The 26032-nt window shown below is 53.3% G+C and overlaps 1 protein-coding gene across 1 annotated transcript in view; it reads right to left on the reverse strand.

Annotated features, from left to right (window-relative positions):
* The window catches only part of LOC137154006 (glycine receptor subunit alpha-4), a 33503-nt gene extending 10664 nt beyond the window's left edge, over positions 1–22839 (reverse strand). Inside the window, exons 1-8 of the mRNA XM_067549764.1 lie at positions 22690–22839; positions 14954–15087; positions 13930–13997; positions 11663–11886; positions 9323–9405; positions 7825–7965; positions 7158–7372; positions 4124–4273 (exon numbers count right to left, since the gene is read on the reverse strand). Coding sequence (XP_067405865.1) covers positions 4124–4273; positions 7158–7372; positions 7825–7965; positions 9323–9405; positions 11663–11886; positions 13930–13997; positions 14954–15087; positions 22690–22760 — 1086 coding nt within the window. The 5' untranslated portion in view covers positions 22761–22839. The remainder of the gene's footprint in view (positions 1–4123; positions 4274–7157; positions 7373–7824; positions 7966–9322; positions 9406–11662; positions 11887–13929; positions 13998–14953; positions 15088–22689) is intronic.
* Between the last annotated feature and the right edge of the window lie 3193 nt (positions 22840–26032).

The raw sequence follows: 26032 nt of genomic DNA on the forward strand, positions 1-26032 counted from the left end.
AGAATGTCTCCTCTTGTCTTTAATGGGTCTTTAATTGAAAGGATTGAATAGGCTCAGATTGCACAAAATATGCCAGCGAGTAATTATTCAGAAGGGAAACAGAAGCATCCAATCTAAATTGGCTTCCATTATCCCTTTTGAATTACAGAGCTGTGAGGTCAGAGTAGGGAGGGGTAGGAAGCTGGCTGGGCCGAGGGAGATGAGTGGGGCTGAGGCAGCTCAGAGATGCACGTGGATGATTGGTAAGAACTGGGCTTTCTGGGACTGCTGAGACACCATGCACAGAGGGGCTGAGACCTGGGAGAGATCACAGAGAAAGCAGCAGGGCAGGAGGCATGCGGGGCTGTAGTGCTTTGTCGTCAACAGCAAACATGGACACTTTATTCTGCCTGACAGTGAAACTCTTATACAGGTTCCTTGGAGAATGTCGGGGAAGCCAAGAGCAGCCCTCCAAAAAAAAAAAAAAAAAAAAAAAGAAATACAGGCAGCCACTCTGCCCTGCCTTGAGTGTAACACTCCTGATCACACACCCAACTACACTCCCTGCCCTGAGTGTAACACTCCTGCTCGCACACCCAAATTACACCCTCACCACTTTGACTTGCACCAGTCACTGTTGTTCTCACTGGATTTAGCATTCAGGTTACAGCACTGCTTGCTTTCCCTGTACTCATCTGCCCCACCTGACTTCACCTGTTGCACCTTTCTAAACCCAACATGCATGTCCTTCCTGGGCTGGCCTTTGTATTTTTATGCCCAAGCAGAATGTCTCTGCCCAGGGGTCCTCCAAGGTCACCTTACACCTCCTCCCTCTCAGTGCACTGGACTGTCCACCCCTGGTCACTCTCCTCAGGTGCGAAGGCCCAGAGGAGCTGCTGCCCACTCATGGAGTGTGTTTTGAAGAAATTCCCAGGATTTTACATCGGTAAGAATGCTCTGAATGGACGTTCTTCCACAACCCCTAGACAGCTTCTTTTGTCTGATCACAGGGGGGATCCTCCCCTCCATAGGAAGCAGGGACTGGCAGTCCGGACAGAGGATTGCCTTTCTGAGGAGAGAGGAGGAGAAGAAGCCTCAAAAGGAAGAGGGGGAGGTGGTTAGACAGAGGACTGGGAGTCAGGCTACTTGGGTTTTATACCTGACTCTGCTATTGTTTCACTGTGGGGCTTCAGGCAAGACCCTTCACCTCTTAGTCCCTCTGAGGGATGTTTGTAAAATGCTTTGGGAAAGGTGAGAGTCAATGAATGAAACATAATATTGCTTCATAGAAATCATATAGCTCTCTTGATGAGCAATGCATCTTCTAAACGTCGATCAACCCCTGTCCGAGGTACTTATCATTATTCCCATTTTACAGAAAGGGAAAACTGAGGCACAGAAAGGCCCAATGCTTTGCCCCAGATCACACAGTGACAGAGCTGGGATTAGAACTCAGAAATTCCTGCTGTGTCCTAGTCACTATGTACCCCAGCCCTCGACAGTGAGACACTTTCACTCCAGTTAAAGCCGAACAACCTTTCTCTCTCTAAGCACTTTTATGGCTCTCATTATCATCGCCTTTGAGCATCCCTGCAGGGTGGACTTTACTGGCCTGCCATGCTTGGCCTCTGATGCAGCTCTCCCCAGTGAAAAGAACTAGCCCATTGTTCATGGGTGAGAGTGCAGGGGGGGGTTAACATAAAAGAAGGGGACAGAGAGGATTGAGCTGGGGAGGTTTCTCAGAGAGGGGGGTGGTTGGTTTGCTTTTACCCTGGAGCTGGAGCTGCAGAACTGAGAGAGGGTTCCGTAGGTGGGCTCGCGGCTGCGCAGGCCATTCAGCTGCTGCCAGGACTCCAGGCTGGGCGGCTGGCTGCTCTGACCCTTTGTGAATCCAATAGTGCAGACCAAACAAAAACAGGACAGTGGGTGATTGGCGGCTCCATCAGCCGGCACACATGCACAGAAGCTTTGAGCAAAGGACATAGCGCCAGGAGAAAGCAGGCAGGATACAATGGGCAAGGGTGAAGGGTGCCCACCCGGTGATGCAGTGCTGGGGCGAGGGGAGCGTGAAGTGGCAGGTTATGGAGGAATGTAGCTCTGGCGGCACAGCGCCACTCGCAGGAGGTGGGATGGCAGGACTGTGCCCATACACAACACTGAGCTGCCAGGAACATGTCCTGCCTGACGAGCTGATTCGGGCAGGTGCAGAGCACCCTGATCTCACAGATGCGCATCCCCTTGCAGGCTGGAATGAGGGAGTGGGGCTGACAGCCTGCTTCTGCCCTGCAGCTCGGGTAGTGTGTTCACACCTGGGCCAAGTGGCTGTCACATGCTGCCCTTCTGGTGTGGGGGTGAGAGGCAGGGGAGAACCAGACCCCTTATCCACTAAGCTACAATGAGCCTTTCCTTCCTGCAGTTGTGAAGTTATCCGCCGGAGGGCGCCCACACAGCCCCTATGAATGTAATGAGGACTCTGGAAAGTGAGAAGCAAAACTTAATTACAAATTAAATAGGAGGGCTACAAAGTGCCAGCCCTGGAGCTGGCTCCCTGAGCCTGCCAATATCATGGGAATCGGGCCTCGGCGGCTGCCTGCTCTGCTCCTTTGAGGGGAAGCCTCGTCCCACTTTATTTCTATCTGTCTGTTGCTCCCTGCCTCAGAACCTGAGCCTTGACGGCAGCCGGGTGGCTCCTGCTGATGTGTGGGTGTTGGCTCAGCCGCTCTCTGGACAGATTGCAGCATGGTGGGAGCAGCTGGCTCTGCTGGAGGAGGAGGAGCACAGGTGAGGGCTGGTGTCTGAGCCCAGGCCCCGCTCAGCTGCCGCAGTCCAGGGCCAGTGGGTGCAGGGACTTGGAGAGGCTGGTTTTCTGCCTTGGCCGGGGTCGCTTGCCGGGCATGAGAGGCAGCGTATGGACCTGGCATCTGGGCACTCCCCAGCCTCTAGTGAGAGCAGGCAGGAGCCCTTCACTTCAGATCAGAGCTCCACTATTAACAAGCACCGTCTATCTGGGCTCCGTCACTAGGCAACCAAAGTGCAGCTCAGCAATGCTGCTTTTATTTATTTAGAGCAGATTTGATGCCCGGACTGTTGATCAGCAGCATATCCTCTGTTGCTATGACGACATACCGATAACGCTGCCCCTGGGGCTGGGGGGGCGGAGGGCCATCTCCCCCCACACCTTAAAGCAAAGAGAGCGAGGGCATTTCCTGCAGGAGGAAAGTGGCTCCCCTGTGCCCCCTCCCCAGTCTGCTGGCCCCGGAGATCTCTGGGGACCACACACAGTCCATTCTCTGCCTGGTGTAACGATGCCTCCTGCTGGCAGGAGTCCTAGGCCCTGGAGGAGGTTTTACCAGCTGCTGTTTTCACCCACTGAGTCTGGGGTTGGGGTGGGCAGCGTGACTGAGTTGGCAGCGCTGGGCCTCAGGGTCTCCCCCATCACAGGCCTGATCTGGGCCCAGCCCACTCAATAGTAAATCTCTCCTTGGCTTCCGGGGGTGCAGGACCGGGCGCCATGAGGCTCCTGCTGCATAGGGGATGTTTTACAGGTGCCTGGGGCCGTGGGTTTCCAGAGCTGGCTCTGCTCCAGGCAACTCATGGGTAACAGAACCCTCCAGCCAGGCCTGGTACCACAGGCCCTAGTCAGAAGGAATAAGGTGCCGGCAGGCCACCGCCTCCCCCAACTTGACAGGGAAGGCCTTGCTGAGGGTCTACCATGGATGCTATTAGTGGGGTCCATGCCCCCTGTAGGGAGACGGCTCCCCCTCTCCCCCCGCTGGCACTCTAAGGTGGCTGGGAATTTGTGACTGCATCTGACCAAGCTCCGTGGCCATTCGCAGCCTGGCTGAAGCTGGGCAGCAGGATGGCAGGTCAGTGTGTCGCGTAAAGCTTGCTCCCTGGGTCGCTGGAGTCTGAGGGCATCTCGCAGGGCTGGGGGGAGCAGGGCAGATGCTCTGCTGAGAGAACCTAGTTAAACTCCCAGCATGGGCCTCTCCAAGCACTCAGGCTATGGGGTGTCGGGGTGAGTGTGGGCTGGGGAGATCCTCACCAGCCAGTCCCCATGGTGGGGCTGAGGGACTGGCTTCCCTGAGCAGGGTGCTGTGCGTGTGTGTGTGGAGGGGGGGGAGGGGGGAATCCGGGATCTCACCATTCTCTGGCGCCGCTGCCTTCTGCGCAGCCGCATGAACTCCTTGTGCTGGCGTGAGACGAAGTTGACGGCCGCGTACTCTAGCAGGGCGGCAAAGACGAAGAGCAGGCACACAGCCATCCAGATATCGATGGCCTTCACGTAGGAGACCTGGGGGGTGGGGATCTGGTCAGAGAGCACAGAGCCTGGGCTGCTCCAGCCTGTGGAGACACAGCCGTCCTCTGGCCCCAAGCCTCCCACCCCAGCTAGACGGACTCTCACCATCTCCTCTGGCCTGCCCAGCCCTTTTCACTTCTCCCACTGCCTCTTGCCTTCTCTCTCCTCTCTTTTTCAGCCACACTTCCCCCCACCCTTTTTCTTCTTTCTCTGCCTCTCCCTCTTTTCACTCCCCCCATCCCCTCCTCTCGACCCGCAGAGGAGATTATGCTAAGCAGTACGGACAGCAGCCCTGGGCCCGTCCTCTGCTGGAGCTGCCACAATGGGGCAGGCCCTGTGTGGGGCAGGTGAGGGAGCCTGTCGCTGACTTGTGCTTGCCCCATCTCTCCAACGGCAGTGGGCCATGGAAAGAGAGGAAGAAGAAAATCAATTATGCAGCACTCTACGCATTTGCCACCCCTTTGCCTTCTCCCGACTCCTGCTTTTATTAACACAAAGCAGCTTTTGCCTCCTGTTCTCGCTGTCACTGCTTGGCCGAGCGGGGGGCAGAACAGCTGTGGGGCTCTGCTGGCTTGGCTAGCAGCCCTCTACAGTGTGGCGCTCCGTCTGAGCTGCTGTGCTGCAAAAGAGGAGGGTCATGCCCCCCCTCGTCCCTGACTGACCCAAAGGCAGGCCTGTCCCAGGCTGGCTTCGTGTCCCCTCCTGAGGGCTGATTGAGTAGGATCCTCTTCATTAACTCCACAGTCGACAAAGCTAATCCCGGGCGCTGCTCACACCTGGGTAGCAGGAGGGGGCGGCTCAGTGTCCTGAGTCAGACTTGTCTTAAGAATGGATTTGGGAGCTGATTAAACTCAGGGGCTTATCATATCATTGACAGCCAGGCACGGGGCAGGCAGGAGTTGACCTAGCTTTGCCAAGGCACCTCTGTCCTGGTCTGGAAATCTGTTTCCCTTCCAGTCCTGCCCCACTCCCCACCCAGCTCTGCCAGTTATGCAGTTTTATGATGAATCAATGGGCAGCAGGACAAGGCATCCCAACTCATTTTACTTATGATCTAAACAAAAATCTCCAGCCTGTGGAGATGAAAAGCTGATGTTTTAATGCAATGCGCAACTCGTTCGCTCTTTGGGGCAGGGATTGTCTCTTACTATGTGTCTGTACAGCACCTACCACTATGGGGCCCTGATCTCAGTTGGGACTTCTACATGTGAATATGGAATAAATCAGCACTAACTCTTGCCCTGTTTGAGCTGAAAGAACCATTAGTACAACCCCCTTTCACCTGCTAAAAACAAAATCTGGACACTGTCAGCATTGAAAGAACAGATTAGGGTTGCAAATGCTGCCAGGGGATGCTTGTTTGCTTTAAAAGACTGTGGTTTGTGCTGGAATCAGAACAGAAAGGCACAGGGATGTTCCCCCTCAGCTTAGCTCTTCAGGGCCAGGTTTACCCAGTCAGCCCCCAAGACTGTGTCTCCATCCCTGGCTCCCCTTCATGGAGCCCAGGTGCTGCAGCTGGGCTTCCTCTAGCTCCTGCAGTTTCAGGGACATCACCAACCTCTAGGGAGGGACTCCAGAAACACACACTTAGTGGCTAATGGGGCCATTTGGTTGCTCTCTGTGCATGGGGTTAGTTGGCTGTCAAGGCTGCCGAGAAATCCTAGCATCATCCTCAAGATGTGCTAGACGCAGGGAGAAGCATTTTGCTTCTGAATTAGGAAACTATAAATAGTCCTGATGAGCAGATGGGCTGAATACATTGGCAGGAGCTGGCCTGGTCGAAAGGGATCTTTTCTGGCAGCAGAAAGGCAAAATTTGAAGCACCTCCTTCAACTGCACCAGAGAGCGCAAAGCGTTCATGAACCAGGGACTCGGGGAACAAGCTAGAGCAAGGCACGGTGCATGCTAGGGAGGAGCAAGCTTCTTCTGTGCTCAGCTCTGCTGATGTATCTCAACTCTGAGCTGCAGAGTCCCCTGATGTTCCAGGCCTGGGCTTTCCACACCCGCTCTCCTGACCTGCAGCCCCCCTGCTACTGCAGGCCTGGGCTTCTCAGTTCCATTTTCCAATGACTATAATTACAGAGTAGCTCTGCTTTGCAATCCTCCCAATTGCTATTAAATGCATATCACTGGGAGGTTAACAATGCAACTGAGCATGATCCTGGTGTGAAGACAGCTTGCGGCAGCTCTGGCGAGGAAGCAAAGCTCCATCGAGGCTCAGTGGTGCTAAGGTCCCAATGTCCCTCTCTCCTGACCTGCAGCCCCCCCTGCTACTCCAGGCCTGGGCTTCTCAGTTCCATTTTCCAATGACTGTAATTACAGAGTAGCTCTGCTTTGCAATCCTCCCAAGTGGTGTGAAAACAGCTTGCTGCAGCTCCAGAGAGGAAGCAAAGCTCCATCGAGGCTCAGCAGTGCTAAGATGAGACCTTTCCCCACAGTGCATACCTTGGTAGGTTCAGCAAGTCGGGAGCACGTCAGAACAGGGGGCAAGGTCCTCAGCTGGTGTAAATCAATGTTGCTCCACTGACTTTAGTGGTGTTACGTCACTCTACTGCAGCTGAGGACCTGGCTCTTGGTACCTGCATTGGGTTCTGCCCCATACGGGGTTTGAGACCTCTTTGTGTCTGGGACCTGACCTACAGTTACCATCCAGTAGGGGAAGTGGGGAGAGCACTGGGGCATATGGCTTGTGCTCAGGAGGTTGTGATAGAAGCAAAGAGGTTCCCACAGCTTGCCCTGGGCCTGCTTTGCTCCAGATCTCCCTGCATGACAGCTGAAGCCAGAGGAGAAGTGGGAGGAGCAGTGGTGTTGGAACATGGAATAGATAATATGATGGCACAGGTAATGCCTATGTGATTCCTAACCCCTCCCCACTGACCTTCGGCAGAGAGGCCCGGGAGCCTGCGCTCTGGGTGGTCATGGTCAGCACTGTGGTGATTCCCAGTCCCACCCGGGCGGGTGCAGCATCCATGTTGATCCAAAAGGAGACCCAGGAGAGGATGACAATCAGCAGGCTGGGTATGTACATCTGGATCAGGTAGTAGCCCATTTGTCTCTCTAGGTGGAACTTCACCTCAATGCAGGTGAACTTTCCTGCAAGGAAAGGCACAGGGCATGTCAGTGCCATGGATGGTCACTAGGTCTGGGCAGCCCTAAGAGAACTCGTGGTGATCTGGTCTCCCGTCAGAACCCCGTAGTTTATGACACATGGGCTGGTATTCTGGGGAGACACCAGAGCAAGGTATTGGCCAGAGATGGCCATTGGAGATCCCGTGACACTCTTCTAAGAGTCGGGGCAAGTGATAACTCAGTGAGATACATTCCCAGTTTGCCCTGCAGTTTCAACTGGTGACAATACCCAGCCTTCCTTCCAGTTCTAACCTGTTGTGCAGCTCGTGGGGTAGGATCAGGACCACCCTCCCTGCTCTGATCACTTGCAGAAACCCCACATGTGGGGCAGCTAGGGGGATGGTTACTTGTGCTGTGATCCTGTCAGGGGAGACTCCTACTGGAGGGTAGGTGGGGGGGAGAGGGGGTGCACTTACCTGTGTTGTAATACTTTGTACAATATCCCAAATCCTTTTCATCCCTCAGTATAAACTGGGGTAGTGTCAAGCCCTCTGCTACTTGGACAGCTTCTTGCTCTTCCAGCCACTCAAAGATCAGGTCATTCATGGTGTAGCCAACTGGCAAAGGAGAGTGAGAGACAGCGTGAGGGTGACTGGAGCAAGGGAAGGAATGGAGAGAGAGCGACAATTGGGAGCTGATTCTCAGAACCCTCTGACCAACTCTGGAACAGGATGATGAGAAGCAGCCTTGAGGCTGCTTCATGTTGCTGCCCCTGGGTCTCTACATTACAGCGTGCTGGCACAGGACGTTCCCAGTAGCTGTGAAGGACTGTGGAGCAGTGGAGAACTTCCCAAGGAGGAACTTTGCCCTGTCCTGGGAGCCCCTGGCTTTGGAGGTGGGATCTGCCCTGCATAGCTGGATGTATTGAAATGCTGTCTGCAATGCGCTCTGTGGGTCCATGCATTCAAGCCTTGGGAGATCAGTGTAAGGACTTGGAAGTGCTCCTATTTGGAGGGTAATAGCCACAAATGTGTACATATGCATACCATGCAATAGACACACATGCATGTGACAGACATGCCTGTACCAAGAGACTCGCACATGCACATGCAATAGTAGACATGCAAGCAGGTCATGCCATAGAAATGCAGGCCTCCACAGAAATTCATAGTCATGCAAACAGTACACACACACACACAGTGCTATCAGAGCTCTACCAGGGATGCACAGAGACACTCCCCCAAGCGCAGCATCAGGAACACACATTCACTGTCTCTCTCTCTCACTACTGGAACTAGACAGGGATGAGTTTTTTCTAGCAGCCATGATCCTCTCACCAGGAGCTCATATGTATAAGGCCTATCATCCTCCCCACCGACCCTCCCCCTCCTGCAGTATAGGACACCGCGTCCCAAAGTGAGGACCACAAGTCCCAAACCGAAAGGCATGATCAGGGTCAGAATTCCCCCCCCCCGCTGAGTCTCTCAGTTGCCCACCAATCATGCCCCTTTCTCTCCTGTGCCCGCAGCCCTCTTAGCCATGTCCCCATATCCTTCCTTGGCTCATCTCATTGCTGCCCCCCTTTGCCCCTCCACTGCACTTCATAGAATCAGAGAAATCAGAAGATCATCTCCATTCACCCCTTTTCCCATCCCCTCCATTGCACCCACCTACTTTCCTCCTCCCCTGGTTACCCGGCAGCCTCCTCAGTCACAAGCAGCAGGAGGGGCTGCAGGTGTGTGTGGGCCAAGGGGGCGCAGGCCACAGGAGAAGTGGCCCAGCTCTGCAGGGGGCCTGCAGGGGAGGCATGTACAAAGCTGCTGGACACAGCCTGCTGAGCGTCCTTCCCTTAGTGCTGCTGCAGGCGGCCACCACAGGAACAGCAAACGGGGGCAGCCTGGAGGGATGGTGGGAAATGGCCCTCAATCCTGCCTCGCATCCTTATCCCTGCCCTGGATTCCCCACGGGACTCACAGCTCTCCAGCTGCATCGTGCACGTCTGGATGTCCATGGGGAAGTTCTTGAGATCCATGGGGCAGGAGAGGATCAGTGTCAGCCTGGGAGGAGCAGAAGGAATGGAGCAGGTTTGTCTGAGCCTAGTGCATCTGGACAGCCCTCCCTGCCCTTTGTCTTCCAAAGCAGCCATGGGACTCAGGGTGGGAGAGCTATGCTGCTGGCCCATGGTTAGCAGCAGGCACAGAACCTCTTGTTGTTTCTACGTGTCAGGATTCCCCCACCATGGGGTTTAAACCAGGCAACATCAGCACTACAAGCATGGGCCTGTATTACTCAAGCTAAAGGAGTAACTCTCAGCTAGTAACACTCATAGGCAATAAGCCCCTGGGAGGGATGTGCTGAATCAGTGGGCTATACGTGCCATGTGTGATGGGGGGGGGGGGGGGGAAGGGTTAATGTAGGCCTAGGAAGCAGCTGGAGAGTGCACTTGGTGTAATTAAAGACAAGGCCCAGCTGGGGACGAGCTGGGTGGGGCTATAAAGAGAAGTCTGGATCAGAGGGGGCTGTAGGTAAAAAGCTTTGTGATCACTCTCTGGGACTAGAAAGTGGTGATCGTCAGGAGATGTGTGATTAGAGTAAGTTTCTGCAACTGACCCTGACACTAGGGTGGAGAAAGGACTCCTGGGAGAAGCCATGGGAGGGATTGAGGAAAAAGCCTGAAGAAAAGAGTCCAGGGAGGCAGCTGCAAGATGTCTGACAGAGCAGACCATGGCTGCTTGTCCTAGGATCCCTGGACTGAAACCCACTGCAGAGGATGGGCCAGGGTTTTCCTACTAGCCCCTGGGAAGATGGCATGAAGCCCCTTGCTGTAAGGGGGTAAGGATGATTGAAAGCCCTGAGAGAAGTGTGTAAGGACCATGGGGCTGAGAGCTGGGGCTGAGGACTGGATGCAAAGAGACTGGATTATCTGTTAGACTTTGTCACCTTGGAAGGGGTAGAACTGAAATGTGTCTCTCCCAGAGGGAGAAGAGATACTGCCACAGGACTGGAGTGACCATTGGCAGGTGGAACCAGAGTGGAAAGGGATGATGCACCATACCTAGCCATGTAGGAGGGGGTGCATGTGGTGAGTGCTTCCTTCTACACAAGTCAGAAACAGAGGATCCAGAGTCTAAGGACATGTGGTCTAGATGAAATTACTATAAGGTGGGTGCATAACTGAAAAAAACATACAATAGTTATCAATGGTTTGTTGTCACTCTGGGAGGATATATCAAGTGGGGTCCCCCAGAGGTACATCCTGGATCTGGTACTATTCAGTGTTTTCATTAAGGACTTGGATGACGGAGTGGAAAGAACCCTTGTAAAAATGTGTGGATGACCCCAAGCTGGGAGGGGTAGCATGCACTTTGGAGGACAGGATTAAAATTCAAAATTACCTTGATAAATGGGAGAATTGGTTTGAAATCTCCCAGATGAAATTCAGTAAAGACAAGTGCAAAGGGTACTTAGGAAAGAAAAATCAAATGTACAGCTACAAAATGGGTAATAACTGGCTAGGTGGTAGTACTGCAATAAAGGATTTGGGGTTTAGAGTGGATCACAGATTGGATGTGAGTCAATAATGTGATGCTGTTAGGAAAAAGGCAAATGTCATTCTGGGGTGTATTAACAGGAATGTTGTATCTAAGACATAGGAGGTAATTATTCTGTTCTACTCTGCACTGGTGGGGTCTCATCTGGAGTTCTGTGTCCATTTTGGGTACTTCACTTTAGGAAAGATGTGGACAAATTGGAGAGAGTCCATAGTATAGCAACACGTGATGAAAATATAACCTATGAGGAAAGGTTGAAAGAACTGGACATCATTAGGCTAGAGAAGAGAGAGACTGATAAGTCTTCAGATATGTTAAGGGCTGTTATGAAGAGGACAGCAATTGATTTTCTTCATGACCACTGAAGGTAGGACAGGAAGTAATCCTCTTCGTTTGCAACAAGGGGGGATTTCAGTTGCTCATAGGGAAAACCTTTCTAACCGTCCGGGTAATTAAGCACTGGAACAAATTACCTAGGAAGGCTGTGAAATCCCCATCGCAGGAGGGTTTGAAGAACAGGTTAGACAAACACCTCGCAGGGATGGTCTAGGTATGTTTGGACCTGCTTTGAGATGGGGGGATGGACTAAATGACTGCTCGAGAGCCCATCCATCCCCATACTTCTATGATGCTAAGATGTGTTCTTGACCCCTTTCTTCCTGGATGACCCTGCCTTGTTTCCCTGCTCGGTAGGAGGAATCTCCTCTCCTGCCTTCCCTTCACCCCACCCCACCCCAAGGGCGCACTTCCTGCCTCGTGGTACCTGATGCTGTAGAGCACGTTGCCGTTCTTGAAGATGCGCAGCAGCTTGTTGTCGGTGGTGACCTCATGGAAGTTGGCCCCTTTCTCATTGGCAAAGAACAAATCTGGCTTCCAGATGGAGTCCAGCATGGAGGGGTCCAGGTCCAGCGAGTCATCCGGGTACTCCCTGTAGGCCAGGCGGGGATCATTCCATTGCTGGCGCAGGAAGACATTCACCCGATAATCCTAGGGGGAGAGGAGCACTGTCGCAACCAGAGGGGAGCGGGGATATTCCCTGCAGTCAAGCACCCATCATGCCTAGAGGGACTAAGGTCTAGTATGATGAGTGGGGCTGGAGAAAGACGGCTAGGTTACTAGAGAAGAGCAGCCAATCAGAGCTACTGTGGGAAGCAGGCAGAGTTCTCCTTCCTCCGTTCAGGGGCGACAAGGAGTTTTGGGGAAGGGGAAGGTGAGAGGGAGCAGCCTGTGACAGGTGCTATGGCCTCCTAGAATAATCAGACAATGGCGTTGACTTCATAAATATTCTGTAGATCTCAGTAGGGTTGTCAGTGACTGTGTTCCTGGCTCCAGGAGTATGTCCTACAGGAGCTAAAGTCAATCAGGGTAACTGATGCAAATCCCCAGTTACTGAAGATAATGCAGGTCCCAAGTCCTCATGTAGCTGGAAAGAGCAGACCTAGTGTTTGACCTGGTTTGAGGGTCCTGGCAAAGGACCTGCAACTATAAAGGGACATCCCTGATCTCAGGAGGGGGTCACTGTCTCATGTTCACTCCTCCAACTTCTGTGAATTCTTGAGCAAAGATAGGCCTCTTCCTGTGGGAGGTGGGTGACCAGCTGGTAAACTAGGGACTCCTGCGATTTCTCTCAGCAGCTGAGTTCAATCTCTGCAGACCCTCTTCTCTCAGGGCAATGCTAGGGTTAACCAGTGCCCCGTCAGCTCTCATAAAGTGAAGCTGTTTGTTCGGACCGAAATCACGGCTTTTACCACCCTCCCATTGCAGCCTGCACCTCACGTTCCTCCGAGTTCCACCTGGGTTGCTACACACTTAACTCTGTAACTGGGCTGGGGCGGTGGAGCTGGCAGCATTAACTGTTGCTCACACTGGGGGGGAGAGAGGGAGCTCAACAAAGAGCCGACCAAACACCCCAGGATCAGCTTTGACCCAAACATCATGAGGAATTTTTGATCTCAGGATTTTGGGGGGGGGGTCTGATTCACTGACTGTGGGACGTTTATCCCCTCTGCTGGCGGAAAGTGCCATAGGGGCCTCGATGGGCAGGAGCGAGCAGGGCCTGTTAGTGAGGTCTCCTCTAAAAGACTGACAGTGGGTCTGGCCAAAGGACAGGGCTTCTGGCCCCTGCTGCTTGGTGTGTCCTCAGGAAGCCATGAACCTTGGGGCCCACCCCAGCGAGGGAAGGCAGCATGGCTACTTGGCTGGACGCTGCTGCTCCTCACATGGGGGCTGAATGTACAGAACCAGCTGTGCCAGGTAGGGCTGCCCCACCCCAGCGGGGATGAAACGCTTCTACAGGAACCAGCTCAGAGGAGCCTTGCGCAGCCCTAGGGAACTGCAAGAATTCATCTCTTTCCTCTGCCCCTCTCCATCTCCCAGAAGGCTCCAGTTTCTCAGGAGTTCCTGCCAGTCACCTCTCCCCACTACAATGCAGGGCCTAGTCCATTCTCACCCACTTCCCACAAGGCCCCCCATTGCTCAGTCCTTTGTCCCACAAGGATCCCACCACTTAGAATCATAGAAGATTAGGGTTGGAAGGGACGGCGGGGGGGGGAATTTAGTCCAACCCCCTGCTCAAAGCAGGAACAACCCCAACTAAACCATCCCCGCCAGGGCTTTGTCAAGGAAGGCCTTAAAAACCTCTATGGATGGAGATTCCACCACCTCCATTGGTAACCCATTCCAGTGCTTCACCACCCTCCTAGTGAAAAAGATTGTCCTGATATCCAACCTAGACCTCCCCACTGCAACTTGAGACCACTGCTCCTTGTTCTGTCATCTACCACCCTTTCCCCATAAGTCTCTCAGCACCATGGGCAACAGGTCTCTATGATAACTACAGGGTTACAACTGGAGGGGGTCTGAACAAACCTTCAGGTGGGGTGGATCTGACCCCAGATCTCAATGCTGAGACCTGGGTCTCTGTGGAGTTCACGCATCCCAAGGGCCTGGTGCAGGTACAGCAACCCGGCTGTCCCCTCGGGGGGAGGGGAGGGGGCTGGGAAGGAGGGTGGACGGACAGTGAAGTCTTACCATGGTGGTTTCTGTGACGGAGCCGAAGCTATTGATGAAGATGTTGCATGTCACGTTGACAGGTGGGCCTGAGAAACAACCAGAGAAGGTGAGCCCTCTTTAGAGCAGCTGGCATGCGGGGAAGGGGAGATGTAAATCAGGCTATTGCTCCCCTGCCACACCCCAACAGTCACTCACACCAATAAACACACACGCACAGACCCACCTACCCTTGCCTGCATAAATACAGTCATGCATGCACAGATAGCCATACACACACACACACCATTCAGACCCCTTCCCCATGGGTTCATTTACACTTATAAACCCTCTAGCTGGGTTTCTCCATGGGACAGAGAATTGGCCATAGGGACAAAAATCTGGCTTGTTCTTCACCTTCTTGAAAACTTATAGACAAAAGTGATGGCACTGGGCTGGGAGTCAGGAGCCATCAGTTCTGTTTCCAGCTCTGCCACTCTCCTGCCATGTGATTTTGGTCAAGTCACTTCCCTCTCTGGGATTGTGCTTCCCCCTCTCTCCCTGTGTCTGTCCTGTGTGTGAGCCCTCTGGGGCAGAGGCTGTATCTCACTGTGTGAATGTACAGCCCCAAGCACAAGGGGGCCCTGATCTTTGCTGGCGTCTCCAACCAGGCCATACTGTTGTCATAACAATAAAAACAGTGTGGGGGAGAGCCCAGGACTGGAATAGGGGGCGGCTGCAGGTCAGGATGGAGGAGCAGTGGCAGAGTGGTGAGTGTGGGGAATCCCAAGGCTGGAATAGCAGGGGGGTGACAGGATCCCCACCACAGTTCTGCTAATGCCTCTCTATTCTGACCTAAGGTTGGACTAGCAGGGGGAGGCAGGACAGGATGGAGTGGTGTCGGCAGAGCTCTGTGTGTGTGGGGAGATCCCATGGCTGGAAAGCAGGGGGTGGCAGTCAGGGTGGAAGGGCCCACACTGTGCCTGGTTGTAGTCTATGCTGTCTCAGAGACTCTGGATTTCCATCACTGTGGGGTTTTTAAGCCTTCTTTGTATTCCATTTTTACCTTTGAAGTTAGGTCGAATCCGGGCATCATACCCTGATGTTTTTCCCATGAGCTTGTCCAGGAAATCCGAGGGTGACAAAGGTTGGCCAGAGCCTCTGGAAGCGGATTTAATCTCCTCTTTCCCTGAAACCAACCTGAAGGGGGAAAGGATGGAGGTTAGCAGGATGAGATCCTCCCTCTTGGGCCAGGAATGCCTCAACATGTGCCCCAGGGCTGTCTGGGATGCCAGGGGGCAGGCATCTTCAAGGCATGGCTGTGGCGGAGCTCCTAGAGCCAGAGACCGGGCTCTGGTTTGAAGAAGCTTGCTGTCACCCTGGCTGATCTTGCCAAGGCACTGTTGTGAAGAAGCTCACAACCTGCTGGTGTGATTATAGTCCATGTCCGGATTGGGTGGGAGTATTGTAAATATCAAGGAAGTGGACAAGCAGCTGTTCCCTGGGCTCTGATTTGTGGTGTGTTCGGAATACGTGAACAGTGCTAAACAGTCCCGTACAGCTGGGGAATTGCACTGCCAGCAGCAGGCAGACACTCATTCTCTGCTGGAGCTGTTCTTTCTCCTCTTACCTATAATAGCATCCGGGCCTCTCTGTGGGGAGTGTCTGACTGGGTGGTAGAGCGGCTGCAGTGCATCCCTCGGTGCGAGATGAAGCAGAAGCTTTGCAGTGCATCCCTCGGTGCGAGGTGAAGCAGAAGCTTTGCATCAGGTATAGAATAAGCCGTGGGCCTCTGCACTGCCTGACTTTATACAACACAGCTGCCTTCTTTCCACTGTCTGCATCAGCTTCCTTGCCTATGCTTGGGCCTAGGGTCCTGCTGCAGGTCCATGCTAATGGGCTTGTAGTCACCTTGTGTCAGGATGGGTATCCCATTCTGTGCACACTGGCTCTGTGACTCTCCTATAAGTAGCTGGAGTAGGGTCTTGGCCTGAGATCTTTAGGGCAGGGTCTGTCGCTGTTCTGTATTTGTACAGAGCCTCGCACAATGGGGCACTGGCCTGTAGGAGCTGCTGCAATAATGCTGGCCTGAACACCAGACTGGGAGCCAGGCCTGTGGCGTTTACTCCTAGCTCTGACATTTACTTTCTGATCATTTAGAGTCTGATTTAGATCATTTAGAGTCTGAAAAGAACATAATGCAAATTGATAAAGACAAGTGCAGAAAAATCAAATGCACAACTACAGAATGGGGAATAACTGGCTGGTGGTTGTACTGCTGAGAAGGATCTGGGGGTTACAGTGGATCAAGAATTGAAGGAGAGTCAAGAGTGTAATGCTGTTAGGAAAAAGGCAAATGTCATTTTGGGGGGTATTAACTGGAGTCTTGTATCTGAGACCCTGGCACTGGTAAGGCCTCAGCTGGAGTAGTGTCCAGTTCTAGGTGCCACACTTTAGGAAAGATGTAGACAAATTAGAAACAGTCCAGAGAGCAATAAACATGATAAAAGATTTAGAAAACCTGACCTATGACTAAAGGTTACAAAAACTGGGTATGTTTAGTCTTGAGAAAAGACTGAGTGGAGAACCTGATAACAGCCTTCAAATTTGTTAGGGCTGTTCTGAAGAGGATGGTGATCAATTGTTCTCCGTGTCCACTGAAAGTAGGACATGAAGTAATTGGTTTAATTTGCAGCAAGGAAAATTTAGGTTAGATCCTAGGAAAATCTTGCTGAGTAGAAGAAGAATAAAGCAGTGGAATAGGTGTCCAAGGGAGGTTGGGCAATCCCCAGCACTGGAAGTTTTTAAAAACAAATTAAACACCTGTCAGGGATGGTCTAGGTTTACTTGGTCCTGCTTCAGCTGAGAGGGCTGGACTTGATAACTTCTCATGGTCCCTTCCAGCCTTGTATGTCTGTGGTTCTATGCTTTAACCTTTCTCTATGGGTGAAATCCAGCCTCCAGTGAAGTCAATGGCAAAACACGCATTGACTTCAATGGGGGCCAGAAGGTTTCCCTGTGTCTCAGCTTCTCAGTATCTCTCCCATATTTACCTGTCCCCCAGGGGCACAAGGATGAGCTAGTTGACAGTATAAAGCCTTAAGTACTATTAAACTCCCAAGGCCTGTTTGCCTTGCTGTCTATGTAGGCACTGATGCCTTCTATAGTATGTGAGCACCTCTCCCCATGGCCATGTAGTCTGACACCTGCAGGACCCAGCTCTGTGACACTGACTTCACTGGAGTAATGTGCAGTGGATCCTGTCACCCCACAGGACTGTGACATGTCTCCTAACCCTGACCCTGCTGATAGCTAAGTGGTCTGGTTCAAGGGACTCTGCTTATTCTAGTTGTGCCCGGAGCAGAGCAGGAAGATGATGTTGGAAGAGGTGAGTTTCCCCCAGTGCACAGATCGATTACAAGGGGGTGGCATTGCAGCTGGGGCGGGGGGACTCTGTGTCTGGCTCACTTGCAGAAAGTGATTAGGGGTTGAGGAGTGCAAGGAGGTGGGAGGGTGATGAACAGAGGCATCGCTTGCTGTCTAGTTCTTGGTCAGTCTGGTGTCAGCTGGTAAACACGCTTCTTAGGGGGATGGACTCTGCTGCGGCTGTCAGTGTGTTGGCTCTGCAAAGGAGGGAGGGTTACAGACCCGCTCAGTCTGCCTGACTCTGCTGGGGGAGCTGCCCAGTGGTGGGCTGGGGGTGACTGACTGGGTGTGAATGGAAGAATGATTCTATGATCTCCTGCTTTTCCAGAAGGTCGAGCTCAGCAACACTCAAACTGCTGATAGCTAGGAAAAGCAGGGTTAAGGTACACACCCACTTAACTCTTACTCTGCCCTAACACCTCTGCATTCTGCAAACAGGAGCTACCTACAGTGGACTTCCACTCAAACACTTCTCTGGCCTATGCCACAGAGAGAACTCAGGTCTGCTCACTTTTACAGCCCCTCTGCCCTTATACACATGATGCCATCTAACACTACACTTTCATGGACCCTTCATTAAACCCACAGACCACACTCGTCTCCCACCTAACTCCTTGCTATGGGGATTGTCAAAGAGCTCTGTTACTGGCACAGCCCACGCAACATAGCGCTGAAATTAGCCCCGGTGGATCTCAAGGTACACCTCTTCCCTACGATCACACCCCCTGGTCAGGGAGAGAGGTCCCTTCCCAGGAGCACAGCCCCCAGATTGCCTCCGATCACAGTCACAGTTCTGTCAAGCTGCTCCAATCAATCCCTGCTGCATTCAGTACAGCTGCGCTGAACAGAGTGTGCACAGGCAATTCCCAGGCCAGGGACAGGACTAAGGTAGTGTGGGTGTGTGACTTAACTCTTCCTTTCCTGGGATGGGAAAGTTTGTGTTTTGCAGAACTCAAAACAAAAACCCAGGCGACCCCTGGGCAACCTTATCTCTGCAGAAGTAAAGTTTTTTTTGTCATTGAATAACAGTGTCAGGAAGGGGAGGGCCCAGCACTGGGGTTTATAATTGAGGCTACATCTACAAAGGGAGCAGAGCTGGGGGGTGGAAGGAGGAGGTGATTCCTAGCTTGAGAAAACATGCCCATGCTAGCCCTCAGCTGATTAGCACAATGTCTGCTCCAGCTGATGCACTAAAGGTAGCGTAGCCACCTTGCAAGGGCAGCAGTGAGGGGTGGCACTGGGCAACCCTAATCCTGCAGTTATGAAGTTTATCACGATTGAATTTAGTTTTAATGAAGGAGATGTTTGTTGGTAGTAGTTAGTTAGTTAGTGATCATTTATGCAGCTGTAGTTATCATGTAGGTTTGCAGCGGAGAAGCTACAGTGGCTAGGTAAAGGATGCTTTGTGATGCCTGCATCTGCATGTGATGCATCTCCCCACTCCTGCACACGTCGTTACAACGGAATGGGAGTATGGGCGTGCTTTGGGGTTTATAACTGAGTTTTAGGGGAAGAGGGGACAATACAAAGCATGGTTTTGAGCCTCAGATATTGGCAAAAAACGTCAGTAGAATCTGTGAAGTTTAAGAGAGGCTGTTTTTGGACCACACCCCCTCCCCGCCAGGGGAGGAAGAAGCCTGTATCTTGGGAGCCTCTTGCTCCAATGAGCCCACATTTGGAACCCCTAACATTACCCTGCACCCTATGAGGCACAGCAAATGTCGATTCAATCCAGGTATGCATGCAGATTTTAGAGCATTTTAGAAGAATCTACCTTTAAACAGAAAAAGTCTTTTCAGCCTGAACTGTAGTAGAGCAGCTGCTTGACTATAATGTTGCATGAAATTAACCACCAGCAACTGCTTTGCTATATCCAGATCCCCAGCAGAGGATAATTCGGAAAGGGGAGCTTTTTAGGAAGGATCTAGTCAGGTTTGAGGGAAGAGGCTCTGCATACCCAGCTGCAGCACTGAAGGTTCAGAGAGGTGTGAAGTGGCCCAGTCATCTCAATAAGATGTGCACAGCTGAAGGAGAACCCTGAACGCAGCCTGAGACAATTGCGCCGAGGCAGATTGCAGCACCCTGCCTATGTATCGCTTTCAGATTTCTGTCAAGGACATACTCAAACTTACAGTGCAGTGCCCAGCCCACCCAGTTCATGTGAAAACTGGCTGTCTAGTAAGCCTTTGGGCTCATCTGTCTGCACGTGTGCTGTGTAATCCACTTGGTTTTTGAGTGTTTGTCTCAAGCCTGTCTGGAGCATGTAACTCTTTGCTGAATGTTGTTCTCAGTATTGCTTCCCTGAAGGGGCAGTGAGTGCCATGTGCTAGATGGGGGTAAATATTGATCAGCTGAGACCACTGAGGGCATGATCAAAGCCAGGGTTTGACCCCCCCCACTCCCAGGCTTGTGCAAAACTGATGTCGGTAGACTCAGCCAATGTGAAGGTACGCCTGTCCTGTGGGGGCCTGTCTCTCGGGAACCTCTTGCTAAAATGATGCCAGATTTTGATCATAAACCTACCGTATGTCCCCGTGAAGCACAGCAAATACCGGGAAAAACCGAGTAGGTAGGGGGATTTTATAGCAGGTGGAGGAGCTGTCCTTTAAACAGGAAATGCTTCGCTACGTTAATTAGAGAAGAGGGAGCACCAAGGCTGGGCATTGCTCTCCCTGACACCAGTTCTGGTGACCGATCTCTGTCAATGGATAATATCTTCAATGAAATTTCCACTTCAGTGCTGTACGTGAGTTTCCTGCCTGGCGCTCACTGATTTCTATGGGCCGGATGTGGTTCCTATTCTAAACTTCTGGTAAGAATTCAGATCAGCTATGGAAATCTTTTTTCATTGTATGTGTGCGGAAGATGTATCTTTGGGTGCCCCAATGCTGTAGGCTCACCCAGAGAATACTGTGGGACAAGAGTGGTCAGTTTCTCTCCCTCGCTCAGTCTGCAACGATCATTTCAAGAAACCAAATAAAAGACAGCGACTAAACACATTGCAGGGCAGACTGTGATACACAAGAAATAGCTGTAAAACTCTGGGCCCCCGGGAGCTCTGGCAGTAGCTCTTAGCGACGCTACATCCTTGCTTGCAACCACGCCAGATCTAGGCACATGGGACACTGCTGCCCCTGCTTGCAGCTGCCAGTTCCATTTCGTAAGAGCAGGAAAATGCTGCATGCTGTGCATTTCAGAGGGGCTCTGAGAAAACAAAAGTCAGTCGGTTACCTCAGCGCACTGCCCAAGGCAAAGCACCCAGAGACAGCCTAGGCTAGAGTCACCCAGAAAAATCCTTGCCTATCAAGTTCTATTGCCTAATTCCTATGTGCACCTGCCAACATCTTTTCATATTAGATTGCTGTTGCATGAGCAGCTTGGGAGAGACCAAAAGGCTGGAAGAGAATCGCTGGGGAGTAGGACAGCCCAGTGATAGGAAACTTAAGACAGGTCTTTGCCTGACCTAGACCAGTAACCTTAGCCCTCACTTTAGGGGAGGAGGAAAGGTTCTCCCCACTTAATACTGGCAATGGAAGGCTCGACCCATTAGTGCTGTTGCACGTGCAGTAGGGAACTGCAAGGAACAGGGCAGCTGTCTCTGGAGCCAGCTACATGCCCGTTCGGCAAACATTGCTTAGCAGCGCATACTGTCCTGGAGACAAACGTCCTGCAGTCAAGGAGCGATAGGCAGTGTCTCCCTGTCACTCAGTTATAAACCCTACTGCTGGGTATTCACCTCCCACACAGTTACACCCCCAGTGCTGGGTGCTCACCCCCTGACACTGCGATATAAACCCTGCTGCTGGCTTTTTGCTTGCCAGAGACTCAGGCCCAGCTTTCCAGCTGTCTCCAGGTTTTGCTTAGTGTGAGAAGAGGGAAAAAAGGCGATGCAAAGTTTGCTGCAACTTGTACCAAACTGCGTGCTCCTCAAGAGGCTGTGTCCGGTCCTGCTCCCCATCCAGAACATTTGAAACACTATAGGCAACCTAGCCATGCTCCCTTTCCTTGCCCCCCCACCATGGACTGGAAAGTGGGGGTATAGATGGCATGCTGTGTCCCAGTCACCTGGGAACAGTCCCTTATGAAAGAGGAATTCCTGGGTAGGCTCCTAAGTTGCTTTTGCAGCTACCTTGTCCCGATATATCTGTCAGGGGAGCGGGGGCATGAGCAGAAGGTGGCCTCTGGCTACAACTCCCCAGTTTGGCAGTGTCTTCCCAGCCCAGCAGTCTTACTTCTCCTGTCTCTCCCTGTGCGCTCAGAGCTACGAATCGCTGCCTCCCTGCCCCGTCCCCGTTAGAGCAGTGACCCTGCGGCGGAGGGGTTTCTGAGCCTCTCAGCGCGGAGTAGCAGAGCATCCCCGGGCCCTGCCCCTCTCGAGGGCCGATGGGAGGACCCGGCCAGGGGCAGGGGCAGGAGCTGGCTGGTGGGTGGGGGCGGGGTTGGGGGCACTGGAGCGTCAGCAGGGAGCGGGGGAGGCTGGAAGCGCTGGCTGCAGCTGCAGGTCCCCTCTGGCTCTCCGGCGTGTTCCCAGCCCGGTTCCGAGGCGGCTCCGTGCGCCCGCTCGGTGTCTGCGGCCGGGGCAGCCGCGCTGGCGGGGGAGTGGCTGGGCAAACCCCAGGTCAGAGCTGGGCTCGGAGTCAGCGGGGCTTGGAAACCACCACGTGAAGCCCCCGGCCCGGCACGCCCGGTAACTGCGGGCCGCCAGAAAGCCCGGGGCAGGGCGATCCGCAGCGTGACTGCAGCCTGGGGCCGGCTCCAGCCCCCGTGTGGCCCCCGGACAGCCTCGCCTCGCCATCCCCCGCTGTCCTGGGGCGGGGCCTGGTGTCTGTCCCGCCGCGGCGCGCAGCGGGCGGACCAGACAGCGCTTCTGGGGCTGCGCCGGGGACCGAGCCGCGCCCTTTGCCGCCGGGGGGTTGCTTTTAAAGGCAGTGTTTGCCCCCAGCCCTTCGAGAGCGGCTGGAACCTCGTCCCTGCCCGCGCTGCGAGCCGGGCCGCGCTTCGCTTCCAGCCCCGCTGTGCAGCGCCACGCAGCGCTTCGCTTCCAGCCCCGCTGTGCAGCGCCACGCACAGCGCGTGTACCGCTCGCCCAGTGCTATGGAGCTGGCGGCTCGGTGTCTCTAGCAGCCGCGGGAGTTGAGCGCCATCCCCCCCGGGCCGGCACACTTGGGATCACGGCTAAGTCTCACAGGCAACAGCATCCCCGAGACCCTTTCCCAGCGACGGCCACACTGGGCCATTCTTATGTCTCCTGCTATCGGCATGTAGGGATCTCGGCCCCCCCACCCCGAGTTAAAACACCGGCCCTGCTGCCCCCCGAGGTTCGTGCATCTTCCCGTCCCTTCCCGGCGCGGAGCCGCCGCCCTGCGCCGCCCTCACCTGAGCGGGAGGTGCTCTTGCAAAAGGCAGAAGACGAAGAAGGAGACGGTGCCTGGGGCGAGAGTTTTCATTCCTCGGGCAAGCTGGATCCCCGTTCTCGCGGTCCAGAGAGGAGCTGCTCGGGGAGGCGGGGAGCCCAAGAAGGAGAGAGCACCCCTCCTGCCTGGTCACAGACATGTCCTCCCACTCCTCCGCTGGAGCCGCTCCTCTCCTGCCCCCGCCACCCCCACCCGCTTCCTCCCGGTTAGTGCCTGGAATTCTGCTCATGAAACGCGAGCTTCCAGCCCAGGGCTCCGAGCGGGCTGCACCGGGGAGCTGCTGCTCTCCAAATCCCGGAGACTCTTGGTGGGGAGGCTGAGAGGAAGTCCCCCGCCCCCCCTCAGTCCCCTGCACATATTCTGGAAGCTGAGATTTAAAGGCGCAGCAGCTGGGAGTGGGGCTCGGCGCAGCCCAGGTGTGCAGGGCGGGGTGCAGGGAGCGTGTTCCGACCCAGCCTGCAACTTATTGGTCCCGGTCCTGGCTGTCTCGCCCCGGCGGCTTTCCTCTGGCCGGCGGACGCAGCTCCATAGAAAGCGCTACCGCCGCGTGCGAGACGATCTTGGAGACAGCTGCGGAGGAGTCCGGCGGAGGGGCTGGGCATTGCGCGCTGCCAGCTCCCTGGGTGGCAGGCCAGGCCAGGCCAGGCCAGCGAGGGATTTAACCAGCCCTCTCTAGCCTAATCCTGGAGCACTTTGCAGCCTCTCTGCCCTTAGCTGCGGGCTCTGCCTCGCGCCCTCTAGCCCTCTCTCTTGTTGGGAATGCCCCATGGAGCACTGCACGATGCAAGGCTGGCCCCACACCCCAGGCAGCTGACGACATCACTAATCCCCAGAGCGCAGCCTGCAGCGCCCCGTTCTTCTCAGGCCCCCCGCGCTGCGTGTAGCCACTGAATTCTACCGCAGCCCAGGACGCAGGAGTGCCACCCCCAGCCCCACTCTCCCTGCCTTCTCCCCTCGCTTTTCTCAGGTGTCCTGGCACGTCCCTGGTCACCAGCATTTCCCTTCCTCCCCCCGTGTAAGTACAGCCCAGCAGCCTTGTTTGACCTTTGAGGGCATTATTGCCTTCTAGCTAAAGCACAAGACCCGGTGTCAGATAACCTAGGGTCAGATTCTGGTCTCAGTGACCCCACATGTATGGCAGATCTCTGTGAGGAGAATTTGCCCCTTAGGTTCTGTTCTTAACCTTTTATGTGACTTTGGGAAAGTCACGTCACCTGTGTGCCTGTTTCCTTGGCTCGTCCGGTTCTCCTTGTTTAGTTATTTCATTAAGGTTCCACTGGGAATATTTGAAACCACAGAAAGTCATCGTGAAAATCCACTCTGGTCCCTGGGGTAAATGAAACCCTAGGTCACACAGGGCCTGATCTAAAGCCAACTGCAGTCAATGGAAATATCCCCATTGTCCTGAATGGACTTTGGCTCAGATCCATAAGGCCTGCTAGCATCTTCCCTTTAGAATGGCAGTTTCTGTCCCATGAGTCCAGATGGTCACAGATTTCAGAAGCACTTTGTTGTGTCTGTACCGGCTTCTCTTTCTTAAAAAAGCCAAATCAGGGTTTTTGAAAGCTCCCTGCTGAGTTTTGGGTGCTGGTTTTTTGTTTTTTGTTTTTTTAACGAGGAAAAGTGAGTGATACATACAGAAAATGTGTAGTTTCCTATGAGATTTATTTTCCACAGTAAAGAGGAGAAGTGTAGTCCGTTGGCAAGAGTCACTGGACTGAGAGGGAGGCTGCTTGCGGTTCAGTCCCATTTCATCCACTAAACTGACATCTAATCTTGGCCAAGTCTCCTATAATTGTTGATCACTTTACAGAAGAATTAAGAGTCCCCAGTCCATGTTAGAGCCCCACTGTGCTTGGTGCTGTACAAACACAAAGTAAAACACAGTTCAGGCTCCAGAGAGTTTACAGTCTAAATGCACATGGCAGACAAAGGAAGTATATTAGCTCCATTTTACAGATGGAAAACTGAAGCACAAAGAGACTAATGTGATTTGTCCAGCGTCACACAGGAAGTCTGGGACAGAGACAAACATTGAACCCAGATCTATGGACTCTAAGTCCAATGTCTTCCCAGCAACAGTCGTGTTTCCTGTGACTGCTTCCTCAGCTGTAAAATGGAGCTAAAGCTTACCTACCTCCCAGGAAAGTGAGTGCTTCGAGATTCTCAGTCAGCCGGTGCTGTAAAGATCAAAGCAGCACAGAGAATAATCTCATGCAAAAGGAAAAGGTCAAACTCACAAGCGTGGCAGTCAAAAGGAAACACTAACATCCTCTAAAATTCTGTTGGGGCCTTTGGACGTTAGGAGATGGGGCTGGAAGTGCTACAGACCCTACCTCTGCTCCAGTCAGAATCAGTGGGGATTGGGGGAGTCCCTTCAGTTATACCTGGGATGGAGGATTATGTCTGCTCAAAGCGTTCATTGGTGGATTTTTAGGTGGCTAAAGAGCCCAATTCGTGCCTGCAATTTTCCCACAAAGATGACAGGTGTAATCTTGGAGGAGACATAGTTGTTGGTTAGAGTGTTGTGTCCTTTCTTTCCTCCTTTGTCACTTCCCTGTTTCATGAGCCCATCTGTTCTCCTCCAAATGGGCTGTGGCTGGGTGTATAGTATGGCCCACTGTGTTCTGTTCTGTGCCAAGTTCACTCAGGAAGGGCCTACTAACCAGGCTACACAGGGCATCAAGGGTGGGGGATTTTCCTGGAACGTAAAAAATGAGCTGCTCTCCACCACAGCAGCTGCTCCCCTGAGGTCCTGACTCCTGCCTTTTAGCCCTTTCCCTGTAAACAGTAAAAGACACCAGTGCACAGGCCAGCTGCACAATTGCAGCGCCTAGCGTTTTGCTAGTGGCAGACAATCCTGCCTTTCTCCCTGCACTCCCAGGCCCAGCAGGGGCTTGCCTTGGAGGGCTGAAAAATCAATGTTCTGGCCCCTGGGGCAAGGGACCAGGCTTGCTACTGGCCAAGCAATTCCAGTGGCCAGGGGGCTGAATGGAACTGTAGTCCTTGGTATCAAAATACTCCTGGAATTGCTCCCTATGGTTAACTGCCGGGTTTTGGAGCTTTGCTCTACTGTGGTGCTTTATGCAGAATGGGATCCAACCTTTCTTGGAGAGAGCCTTGTAAAAAACTATCAATGCACTCGCCAGTTACAGTTCCAGCCCCTGTAATAACACTGTTGCAACGGGGCAGCATCCCAGACTGTCATGGTAGAATATCGTCATATTCTTTTAATGAGGGGAGAGTCAACGCAGCATGAGGATGGAAGGTGCTGACGGGAGTGGGAGGAAGAGGCAGAAGAAAGC

The sequence above is a fragment of the Emydura macquarii genome, unplaced genomic scaffold, assembly GCF_026122565.2.
Source record: "Emydura macquarii macquarii isolate MOO-44397 ecotype Brisbane River unplaced genomic scaffold, CSIRO-AGI_Emac_v2 contig_1253, whole genome shotgun sequence".
NCBI lineage: Eukaryota > Metazoa > Chordata > Testudines > Chelidae > Emydura > Emydura macquarii.